The 12,811-nt window shown below is 38.3% G+C and overlaps 1 protein-coding gene across 1 annotated transcript; it reads right to left on the bottom strand.

Moving 5' to 3' along the window:
- Positions 1-575: 575 nt before the first annotated feature.
- LOC104598440 (homeobox-leucine zipper protein HAT4-like) lies at positions 576-2,736 on the bottom strand. Its single transcript, XM_010260501.3, has 3 exons — positions 2,443-2,736; positions 1,680-1,990; positions 576-1,575 (listed from the first exon to the last, which is right to left on the bottom strand). Exons 1-3 carry the CDS (start codon positions 2,603-2,605, stop codon positions 1,141-1,143), a joined length of 909 nt encoding a protein of 302 aa, XP_010258803.1. The 5' UTR covers positions 2,606-2,736; the 3' UTR covers positions 576-1,140.
- Positions 2,737-12,811: the final 10,075 nt, after the last annotated feature.

Genomic DNA, 12,811 nt, shown 5'->3' with positions numbered 1-12,811 from the left:
AACCCCTTGATTCTTTTACTAAACTCTGAGCTCTTATTCTAGTTGTGGTTAACTTTTGTCGATTGCAATTTAAAAGACCTCTGATTTGCGCTGTGTCCAAATCCAAATTTTATTAATCGAAGCGACGTTACTTTCTTTTTTACTTTTTTTCTATTCTTTTAGATTACTATCAAGTATTAGCCTCTGATTATGGAACTCGCTAGCCAGCTATGGTTTCGATAATAAACTATTAATTAGTAATAAAAATAATTGAATCAGAACCCAAAGAATCCGAGATTGGGAACCAAAGCAAACCTATCAAAACATGTTTATCATGTGACTTAGATTCAAGTTGGGTATGATTGAAACGGAAGAAAGAGAGAGATCCAAGCTGGCATCTACCATCATCATCTTTGTTTTTTAGTCAATGTAACCAAAGAGCTTAAGTTTTATTATCTGCCTAAACATTATAATATATGTAAAAAGGGTCATGGTTCAAGAGCACCAACATGGACTAGACAATAATCTTTCTGGTCATTGATAGAGTCCGATTTTATGTCCCCACTAAATTCTCCTGCAATCTTACACAACCACAATAAAACAAACCAAATAATTGTAATTTATAATCCATGATTTTTTTCTTTCATTGGATGAACAAACTTGGATGAGACGAAAAATGAGACTTTACACCAAATTACCTCCGAAATTTTGACCTTTGACCAACCTCTTCTAATCCCTCACCCTCATTTTAGTTGTACTTTCAAAGAAAGAAAATCTCCCCTTTCTCTTCGCAGTCTATATCTCTAAACCAGACGAAAGAAGACGAACCACAACTACTAATCCAAGATACAGAGAGATACGCCAAAATCAAAAAGCCGAGAAACATCCCCGCAATCATACACCCTAATAACCTCACCCCAGCCGTGTGAAACTTCTGCTTCACCACTCATCCTCCAATACATGCTTTCATATTTAGAGTCTAGAACTACAAGGGGGGACAGAGAGAGAGATTCTGCTAAAAAATGGCTTAATACTCCTCCTCCGTACGAATCCCCCAAAACTTTAAATTTTTTTTTCAAACGTCTGAGGAATCATTGATTCACAAGAAGGCCCTTAACCTGCACTTGAAATGACCAGATCGCCCCTGAAGGGAGCGAATATTTACGATCTCGGGGCTGGAGCATCGAACGGCCTATGATGGATTGGCGCAGCTGCCCATGGGTTGATGGCGATGGGACGATGGTGGTGAGGACCAGCCATCGCCATCGGGTGGTGGGGAGCATCGACGGCGACTGTTGCCGTGGCCGCCGACGAAGACGACGAGACTGCGACGCGCTCGCATGAGGGACACATGGTGAGGGTGGTGGGTGGTGTCATGTGCATGTAGAACTGAGGGGACAGCTTGAGTGCCCTCAGTTCCTGCACCTCCTTCTGTAGCCTCCTATTTTCCTCAGTCAAGTTCTCGCAGCATCTCTTCAAGAATTCACAGTCCACCTCCGTCTGCTTCAACTTGGTCCTTGCCCTCCTGTTCTGGAACCACACCTCCACTTGTCGAGGTCGCAGGTTTAATTGCTTCGCCAACGCCAGCTTTTGCTTCTGACAATAAACAACCAAATCAACATTAGCTTGGAAATAATGAACAAAAATAATGTTCCGCCAAAGGAAACAGGGAATGACTTATGAATATCAGAGATACTTACGGGGTTCAGAGTGTTGTGTTCTTTGAAGCTCTCCTCGAGCACGGCAGACTGGTCCTTGGACAGTCTGAGCTTCTTTCGAGACATGTCACCGTCCTCTTCATCGCTTATTCCACGAGAGCAAGCTCTCTCGATCTCGTGCTCTTCTCCATTTGTGTCTCTTTCGCTCCGCTTTCCACTGACGCTTGATATTGTGCTGTTTGGGGAGGAAACTGCTGCTTCTTCTTCACAGTCTACAGTTGATGGCATGCGGTTCACATCGATCCCTCTTAGGAACGTTCTTGTCTCGCCTCTGAACATATCTGAGTTTCTGTCTGTAATGCAGAATGAGCCAAGGTTAGGAAAATGAAGATACTAGATCTGCATGTTAGATTGAAGTTAAGAGATGGTCGGGATTAATGTACGAATTGATTGGGAAACACGATACATCGAGAGGATCTTAAAGATCGAGGGCATTGAGGACAAAGATATACTAAGTGAAGGGAAAAAGAGATTGAGATACTTAGCAAAGCTTCGGTCCATGAACAGAAAAGAGTAAATCATCAGATTTGTTCATATATCAGCAAAAGAATTGGAAAAGCGGAAAAGAGAAAGGAAAAAAGGGGGAAAAAAAGAAAACACAATTTCTTCCGTGAAAAGAATCGGAAAAGCGTGAAAGGAGAAAGGAAAAAAGAAGACGAGATTTCTTCATCAGATCTAGAAGTAGATCAGATCAAGCATTCTCGATAACAAGCAGGAATCCTAACGCGAAACAATCTCAAAATACCTGACGAAGCGAAGGCCTCATTCCAAGTGTTCTTCTGAGCCACGAAAGGCGAAGCAGGAGACGACGAGACCGACGAAGGCATGAGATTCAACTGCAACGAATGGCGACTGTCCGCGGTGCTCAGGCTCAGACTCAGCCCCAGATCCTCCTTCTCAACCATCATTTTCGCTATCCCTTCCCTTCCCGATCGACCTACTTTACTTTCTCCGGCTCTTCTAATCTCTTTTCCTTGCTTCAAATCGAATCCGGAACTCTCCAAGGGTTAGGTCCTTCGCCTTTTTAGGGTTTGATGCAATCTCTCAATCTCAGAAAGCAGAGTGGAGGAGGAGAAGAAAACAATGGCAATTTTCGAACGCTTTCAGCTTTACAGTACAGTGAGGGGGAAGAAGTCTTTATATAGGGCAAGTGTTGTTCAATCATGATTTGTGTCAGGGCGCCAATTATCTCAATCATGACTCTCTAACCTAACCTAACCCTCTAACTCAACCATGGTTCCCACGCTTCTTCCTTCCTTCGTATATTGTAACTCCCAACGCTTTAACCACGCTTCTCTTAACTCCTCATGTTGACCGTTGACTATTACCCGATATTTCCCAATTACTCCCGAGAAATTGAACTAATTACGAGTTTGTTGGGCTTCGTCAGTTACGCTGAAGGAAGATAAGTTCCGCATTTAAAGTTTCGGGGAACCGAAACTCGTTTGTTTCCGAAACTGCCCTTACGTTTCGCCTCTTTCGGAACTTAAATGGCTTTTAATGGTACGCGGATGTTTAGCATTTCAAGGTCATTTGCATCGAAAGAGACTGGAGAATTTAAATGACGAAAGTGACCTCAGAAGGTACGAGATTTATTGCTATCTAGTTTTGGGATTTAGAAGAAAGTTGAGGGGTAATGTCGTCGAATACAGTGACATTGGCGAAAGGGGGGGGAATGGGGTAGGGGGAGTGGAAGGAAAGAGGGGACAAGGGAGAGTGGGAGTCACGTGGGGAGAGAGATGAGGGAAACCTGGATGAACTCACGTGGACCAACATGTCCTGCTAGGACACGTGCCTACAGGATATCGAGAAATGTGACATGTGGGCCCTCACAAGCAACCACCAGCCGTGCGTGTCATCTTGTTCCTCAATGCCCCGACACCCACTCCTCACAATCATTGGACTCCCATCCCCCTCCCTCCCTCTCTCATCCCCAACTCAACCCTGTTTCTTCTCACTTCCTCTCCACTCCAGGTTTTCATGCAACCGGTCTCCTCTCCCTAAATTACATTAACGCCCCTCCCTCTCTCTCATTCAATGACCGAGATACCCCCATATGGCTCTAATGATTCCTCTCTAGTTAGAAATTATAAATTAATAATATAATATATTATTAGGACCGCAAACGGATCGGATCTGATTCAATAATGGTGTATCCGATGGATTCGATAAGAAATATGACTGATTTGAATCTGATAAAAATTCTTAGGATTTTCAAAGCGTATGATTGGAATTCAAATTATAATATCTTATCGGATATTTGATTCGAATTTCGTTCTATTTAAATTGAAATCTAAAAACTTGATGATATACTGTAAATAATATATTATATTATTCATATAATATATAATATATTTCATAATTAATGGATCGATTCGAATTCGATCCATTAACTAAACGGAGCAACTTTTCCTATATGATCCGATTTGTTAGTACTAAGGGAGATGTCTAAATCCTGCTTACCAAATTGGATTCAGATTGGAATTGGATTTCATCCAATTCATTTGCAGCGTTAAGAAAATAAGATGGTTAATGTGGACTATAATTGATAACGAATCCCTTGAATTAGGGGTGTCAATTGGACTGGATTTGGTCAAATCCGATCGTGAATTCATTATAAATGGATCAGGTCCAATTTCAATCCAATGAATGTTTTAGATTAATTTGGACCGGTTCAATTCAATGTCTGGACCCTCTAATCTATTCAAATTCGTTTTGATATAGATTGGTTTCAACCCTAATCCGGATCCATTGACACATATATTCTTATCTTATATCAATGAACCATGTATTATGTATTAGTTTAATCTAATCCAATTTAATATAAATTTGTTACGGACATATCAGGTCCAATCCAATCTAATAAATATTTTAGACTGGATTGATCCAATTCAATATGTCTTGTTGGTCCAACCAATCCATCCAAATTGATTTTCTGATCCATTGACACCTTTACCTTGAATTGATAAAATAAAGTGAAAAATCCCTAAACTTCTAATGCTTTTTGATAAATACTAAAACATTTTCTTAACTTTTTGTTTGCGGTGTAAATTTCATTTGCTGAGTGTTCTACCAAAAAAAGGTATATTATCTAAAATTCATTATATCTTTTTCGCATTCTAGGCCGATTGTAAATTCTAATTCAACTTTGCTGTTACATTTGTTTATGAGGAAAAAAATGATTTGGTCCACATTTCATCCGAAAGAGAATGGAGGTAGGAATTATTTGATTGTAACAAGGTAGGAAGTAAGACATTGTGATTATATGAGAGACAATTGAGGTAGGAAAAAAGTGATGTAAATTTTACATAAGTTTTTGGAATGCAAAATTTGCATTCCTAATGAACAAAAGGCTCAGTTCGGAACTAAGTATAAATGCAAATATATAGATTACAAAACATTGTATTTTATATGTATTTATACTGCACATATATTATATTTGTACTCCTTCCAAACTGAATCCAAATGATACAAAAAAAATTGCAAATTTTGTATTAAATAGAAGTACAAATCATAATTATAAGCAAACAAACATGTGTGAAATTTATATTAGGTTCTGATTCGTACTGCAAACGAATAGAGCCAAAAGGACATTAATTACAGGATTAAAAAACCATTACTTATTTATTCTGCCACATGACCATATATAACATTAATGTTTCTTAAATTCCCAATAGAATTCCTATTTAATTCGACTTTAAATTAAATAGACCAAAATGCCCACTTTGACTGATCTTTGATGCTTGTAAACATCTATAAAATTCCTTTAGAATTTTCTCCCAACTTTCTATTTCTCTTAATTTTATTGTCAAATCAAAAAGCAGCAGCCTACAGAATATGCAATAATTTCCTTTCTTTCTTTGGTAGAAGATCTGCCTTCTTCTCGAGTCAAAGGAAAATTAGAGTGTCTTAAAGGTGCATCAGCATTTATTGTTCAATGTGGCTAGTAGATTAACCATGTGGCTAACAAATTGATAAATGAGTTTAATGATTAGGATATTTGAGGGTAATTTAGTATTTTTATTAAAAACTTTATTGGGGGTTTAAGGATTCTTTTTTTCTAAAATAAATTCACAACGTTATAAATTAATGTGGCACAAATTACACCTCCCACTCCAATATCTTTTTGTTGATGTCGCAATTGTTTATGCTTTAAAAACAAAAGTCATACGTACCCAACCCGGATATATGATAGACTTGGCAATTGGGTTGGATAGGTCGGATTTGGGTTGGGTTATCAAATGCTAGAGCCTAATCATAAATGTTTGGATTAAGGTTGGCCTATGGGCCAATTCGGGTCATCCCAAAAAATAACTGAAATTTAAAAAAATAAAGAAAACTACATGAAAAATGCCAAAATGAAAGGAATTAACCTTAAAATTCTAAATATAAAATAAAAAAATTTTAAACTTTTAACAATTTAAAAAGTAAACAATAAAAAGAAAAAATTAAAGAGTGGAAACTTCTAACAATGCATAAATAGTCCTAATTAGACTTGACAATCGGATTAACAGGTTGACCCATGACTCAATCTAACCGATTTTTTAGGTCCGGTCATTCTCACGTTCAAATAACTGAATATAACACTCTAACCCTATCTTTTCGGGTTAGATTTCACGGATTAGATCAACTTTTTGCCTGGACTAGCATATGATATTTCTAAACGTTATATTTGCACACATTCCCCGTACAAAAACGGGTCAAGACCAGAATAGATCTCAAGTCTCCACTACAACCAGTCATGAACCTTACCAACTCAGCCAATTGGCACCTTGATGCTTAATTTCTGCTTAACCTTTGTTAATTAGGAGGGATGTGCCATTAATCATTGTACATGATTTCATCTTAATATAATGTTTTATTTTAGCAAAACTTGGGTTTATGATTAGATACTTTCTCATTATAAGTGTTAAAAACAATTCTTCCCTAATAATTACTTGACATTATATAATAACATGAAATAATAATAATGCTGTTTCTTTTTAATACAAACAGGGCTGGCATTATTATTTCATGTTATTATTTAGCAAGAAAGCGGTAGGGGTAATTTCGTCAAATGAATAATTAGAGAAATCCAAGTTGGGGATTGGTTTGGGATATAAAATCCGGCAGGCTGTCGGATCATAATTAAGTGGCCCCACAGGTGCGTGCTAGCTGTCCCACGTGTCCCCCCAATTATAGATCCCCTCGCTATCCGACAACCCCTATCATAGCCTCCTCCTTGGCTCCTTCCCCCGGCCTCCCATTCGCCCGTACGTGACTACGACCCTCATCTCCCCCCATGTGATTTTCACGTGATTTTGGCCCCTCCCTCCTTCCACTGCATTTACTCAACTGCCCCTTCTCCCATAGCAAGCAATCATTTGCCAATGGATTACAATTTTCAAATCTTTACGCTGGGCCCACCTGCAAAAGTGACGTCCATCCATCACGGCCCATTAATAACCATCTCCGCATTTGGACTGATTACAGGATATCAACCCTTGGATCAAAAAACCTAGAAAGTCCTTTCCACCAACCCATTTACAGCAAGACAAGGGTTAATATGGTCATTTCGAACTCCCCCCGCCCACTTGCAGTTGCAGACTGTTGCAGACTTGCTCCTCTATTATTACCCGATTCATGTGAATCCTACGTGGGATACCAGGTAGACACGGCCGACGACAGCGAGGCGAACGTGTACTCTCGGTATCCGCACGTGCACATGCGGTCAAAGTTACCTTGTTTTCTGCTTGATCTAGTCAACGGTCAGATGCACTAAATCATTTGCTTGATTTGTTTAACTTCTTTTCGGTATTCGGTGCTTCTTCTCGCCTTCTTTTCCGGTGGAGTCGGTGAGGGCAATCCGACGACCCGGCACCCGCTTACGTGTCCGCACATTCGTACGATCCACACCGCACCGTCCGATGCAAATACCTCTCCTATACAGAACCGTTGATTACAGGAAACCTCTCCCACCTCACGTGCACATGCGGGAATACCAAGAGAAAAGATTTTTTTTCTTTTTTAAATCCGTGTTTACTGTCGACTGCACGTGCGGGCGCAATCTACCTTTGTTACGAATATTCGTACTTCCCGGGGAGTGGGTGGGGCTCCCGCACTGGGTCATGTGACGGGGTGAGCTGGTAATCATGTGACCGTTAGTTCCGATGCAAAGGGTGCGGTTGCACGTGCGGTGTACGGAGATAAGGTTGGAGAGCATCTGAGTGTATAATGTCATATTTACCCCCGTCGAAATTCCTTTTGTCGTGCAGGAAACCGGGGTAATTTGGTCAAAGGAGGGGGTAGTGGGATGGTTTTGGCACTTTCCTGGAAGGTATGTTTGGTTGAATAGATTAGATACATTATGTGTATACAGACATGGTTGGGAATATTGATGAAGAAGCACATGATGCGTTTGATGATTCTATTAATTATTCGATGTTGTCTAATCATTTCCCAACTCATAATAAGGGAGGATTTGTTTATGATTAAAAGCATGATAAGCCCATGTTTGTTTACTACTTTTCAGTTGGGTGTCCAATCGAATTTGGTCGGATGTTTGTCGCCTTTTTGTGGGCCCACGCCCATAAATGGGCCGGATCAAAGATCATGGGTGGGCTTATGGTGCGCAAGTGCTAAGACCTGGAAAGATGGTACAGATAACAGATGTACATACATGGTTCATTAATTTAAGCATTTAATTTGATCTTCTTGGTAAATGGGCTCTCGGAGCCCCATCCGGAACTCCTTTGAATTCGTTGTCTCAGGATTCATCTTCTTCGTCTTGCTGGAATTTTCAGTTATAAATTATTTGAACTCAGTTTGTGAAAATCTCGATTTGTTTTGATTTAAATTGAATTTTGAATATATAGATTTGTTTGTTAGTGGAGTCTATCGAACTTGAACCACGAGCTGAGTTTTAATATATAAGCTTTTGAGTTAAGTCAAATTTAAGTTCATGTTTCTAACTTAAATCGAATTTTTAAGTCAAAATGTTGTCAGTCTCAATTTTATTTTTATTGAACTGAACTCGAATAACTAGATATTCAGTTTGGATGGGCATTTGGTTGTTGAGTTGGGTAGGAATAGGAATGAGAAATGAGACAAATGGTGATGGACCACTGAAGTAAGATGAATATGGGGATGGCATGGGCATGTAGAAAAGGCATGACATGGGCATATGCATGAGTAGTGAAGGTGATAAGAAGGGTGGTTGGAATTAAAGAAAGTGAGGCATAGAGCATCGCGTAGGCAGACGCTCGTACACTTGTTTGCTTAGTACCTTGCATTGTTTTGAATGCAGTTAAGGGATTGGGGGTGGTGTGTGGATCGATCTTACTTCTCAGAGACAATGACAGGTCTTGCCGTCTTGGCTGCGGGGAGCTTTACCGTTTTACATGTTGATCCGTTTTGTTGAAACCATGTTGATGAGCTTTCAATAGTTACATTGGATAGTGCCACTTAGTACAATGAAGCTCCTTGATTTGTCCTACCTCCTCTCTCTCTCTCTCAATGAAGGAATGAAAGCTACAGATAACTTCTCAACTATTTACAGGTGTCTCTTATAGAGCAATATGAGATGTAGCTAAAGAAAGTAGAGTTGTTTCATGTTCCAGATGCAACTTGGTTATAGTTGAAATGTTGAATTATTGTGCTAGTTTTTGTTTTCTTGCAAGGAAGATAAGATCCAAAAAGGACTAAAATTTCAGTCATGTTTGCAGGAAAGCAGCTAATTTCCCTAGAAAATGATGATTTGGAGAAAAGAAAAACTATGAAGCAATGGTTGGATTATTTGTGGCTGCTGTTTTCTAAACTACTGAAATATAGAGCCAGTTTTTGAGTGAAGGAAATAGAGTAATCAGACAAGAGAAAAAAAGAGGCTACCTGCATCTCTCTCTCTCTCTCTCTAAAATTATCTAATAATATCCATGGCTATTTTTAATTATTTTTCAAATTACAGTATCATACCCATGTTCATAAAAAAGGGTTGTCCCCCTATTGTAGTTTATTCAAGATTACATGCAAAATATCAAGGTTTAAAAAAAAATTGACATAAACCACCAATAAGGTAACAAATAAATAAACTACTTAGGGTTTTCTTAGGTTCTCCCAATTAGGGGTGAGCATTTGGTTTATTCAGTTAAAAATTAAATCGAATAAATTAAAATTTTAAAAACCGAAATAAAAAGATGAAAACCGAACCAAAACTGGATTACAAGAAAATCGAAATCGAAATTTTTTATTTGGTTTTCAGTTATTTTGGTTAAAAACCAAATTTAATTAATATATATATACATATATATATAATATTATATATTATAACCTATAATATATATATATATATTATATTAATATATAAATATATAGCATATTATATATTATATGTTATATATTGTATATTGTATATTATATATTACATATTATATAATGAATTTGGTCAATTCGATTTTTTCAATTAACTGAGTTTCTAACTCTAAAAACCAAAACCAAAAGCTAAAATTCATAAAAACCGAACTAACCAAAACAAATTATCTAAAACTAAAAAAACCAAAACCGAAACTAAAATTCATAAAAACCGAACTAATCGAAACAAATTATCTAAAAACCAAAAAGAAAAAAAACAAACCAAAAAACCAAAACCAAAATTTTCGATTTGGTATTTGAATTTTAACCGAATAATCACCCCTACTCCTAATACTTAATTTAGCTATAGATTGTTTGGGGAAGTTTTATGTAATCAAAAGATTGGTCTTTATGTTCAAAATCTTCAAAATCGAATAATGTTTCATAAATTACTAACAGGCAAAAATGTTATAGTTCTCTTGGTCCAGTTCATGGATTAAGGAAAATGGGGTGGGGCATTTCCCACTTTGCCACATGGCCCAACTTGGTCAATAGTTCAAATTGTTCTTATTTGCATCACCCATGCCTCATTATTAACGGTCCGGATCAGTCAAATGGAGGTCCAGGGGCTCTGGCTTTACTTGTAGGACCTGAGATCTTAGAAGCATAGTGACTAAGTTTTGAAACAAATGCGTTAATCGAGCGCAGAACAGCATATTATCTGGCCAATGCCATCTGGATGACGTGGCAAATTTTGGTTAAATGAACTTATTTTTTTGGATTGTAGGAATAGCAACAGGACGGATTTTGGGGCAGGGATCATACTCGCCATTCCCAACCCTGACTTTGAAATAAATCCCTGTCTCTAACCCTGATCCCTGCCAGGATAAAAATGATCCTCCATCCATGATCTCCGATATAGACAGATTCCCTGTTTGGGACTCAAATGTTCAAAATTTTTTAAATGAAAGGGTTTTTTAGAAAATAAATTTACTTGAAAAAATATTTTGTTTAAATATAAAAATATTTTAAATATATTTTGATATATATATATATATATATATATATATATAATTGGGCTCGGGGCAGGATAGGGAATTCACTCTCCTTCCCGATCAGGTATCATTATCAATCATTTCCCCGTTCTCACCAAATCAATCTCCATCCCCAACCCCATTGGGTCGAGGGTTGGTCGGGGAAGCCGGGTACCTGATAGGGACGGAAAAATTGCCATCCCTAACTCAGGGTGCGTTTGGTCGTTTGGGTTTACTTGTATTTTAACAAAGAACCCCAATTAATTGGGCACAAATGTTTAAACCCCCATATAATGGCCAAAATACCCCTGAAATGGTGTCTCACATGGGCATTCCTTCCCAAGCTCTATAAATGCAGTGGTCCTTAGCTGGGCTATCATGTGACCGTTGGTTCCCATTTATTAAAAGGTTTCGTTGCACATGTAATGTAGTAGTAGTACTGAACCTTATGCTTCCATCATTCCATTATTTAAATGACTACTTTAACCTCATTCATCCGGATACTTTATTATTATTATTATTATTATTATTATTATTATTATTATTATTATTATTATTATTATTATTATAAAATAGGGAATGATGGAGGTACAGCACATGATAGTGTTGGGTCTATCTAGTTCTACTAATCATAGCTGAGCTTTACAATATTGCAAGTTTGATTATAAAATTATTGGCTACAAGTCCACGTTTTGTGATGCTGGAGGCCCAGATCTGAATGTTGTTGCCCCATTATGTTGTGGGCTTGGTCAATTCACATTTGCCAGTGTTTTACCTCGAATCATTTCTCTCTTGCAGTTTGGACCTGTATTGGGGGCCCACATGAAAATGCGTTTTCCCACCAAACATCATGAATGACTGCGTAAATTTGTTGTATTTGAAGCAAACGCAGTTGTCCATCCAGACCCAGTTGCGTGGACGTCTTTTCTTTCTATCTTGGGATTTGAGGATTCTTAAAATCAAATGGTGATGGTGACAAACAGGAGGATAGAGATAGACCCTTAGACATGCTTCCTCATCCTACGTGCAATGATGAAGTTATTAGTCAAAATTCAGAGATGATGCATGCAGTGGGCACCCACACATGTGATGCCATGTACACGTGCGTGACTATACATTTGCATCGCATTAACAGTTGAAAATTTCATTTAGGGCCCGTTTGGTTCATGGGAATAAGGGTCTGTAATCGAAATTGGAATGGGCCATTCTAAATTCTGATACAACTGTTTGGTTGGATGGAATCAGAATTCTATTCTCCCATTTGAGGGAACGGCCATTCCCTTCCCCTCCCTTAGGAATGAAATCCTATTGCAGCTTATTACAATTCCAATTCAGATTCCAGTCTGTGAATCAAATAGACTAGAAATAAACCATTTCAATTCCGATTATAAGAGATTTTGATTCTGATTCCAACTACAAATCAAACAGACCCTAAAGAGCAACCACTGTTCACCACATGCACATCCTTACGCCCACACGTGTGCCCACTGTTTTAATTTTGAGCCCCAGGATTGGTTGGCCTCACAGTCACAGCCCATCTTGATCCTACTAATCCAGCGAGTCTGTTGAATTTCTGGGAGAGGATGGAAAGAAGTCTTCCAATGTTGAGTTATTTCTTAGCACTCAATCTCAACGTGTTAGGTCTGGAGGGAACCAAGACAGGACAGCCAAATCTAGTCTAGCTAGTCTGGGCTCGTGTGGCACCCCATGAGACCATCTTTGCTGCACGGCAACCAGTTTGAGAGCTCTCATCTA

The sequence above is a fragment of the Nelumbo nucifera genome, chromosome 6, assembly GCF_055504915.1.
Source record: "Nelumbo nucifera cultivar China Antique chromosome 6, China Antique-T2T, whole genome shotgun sequence".
In the NCBI taxonomy this organism is placed as follows: Eukaryota; Viridiplantae; Streptophyta; class Magnoliopsida; order Proteales; family Nelumbonaceae; genus Nelumbo; species Nelumbo nucifera.
Note: the sequence above shows the minus strand (reverse complement) of the source record. Positions and strands in the feature narration are given on the sequence as shown.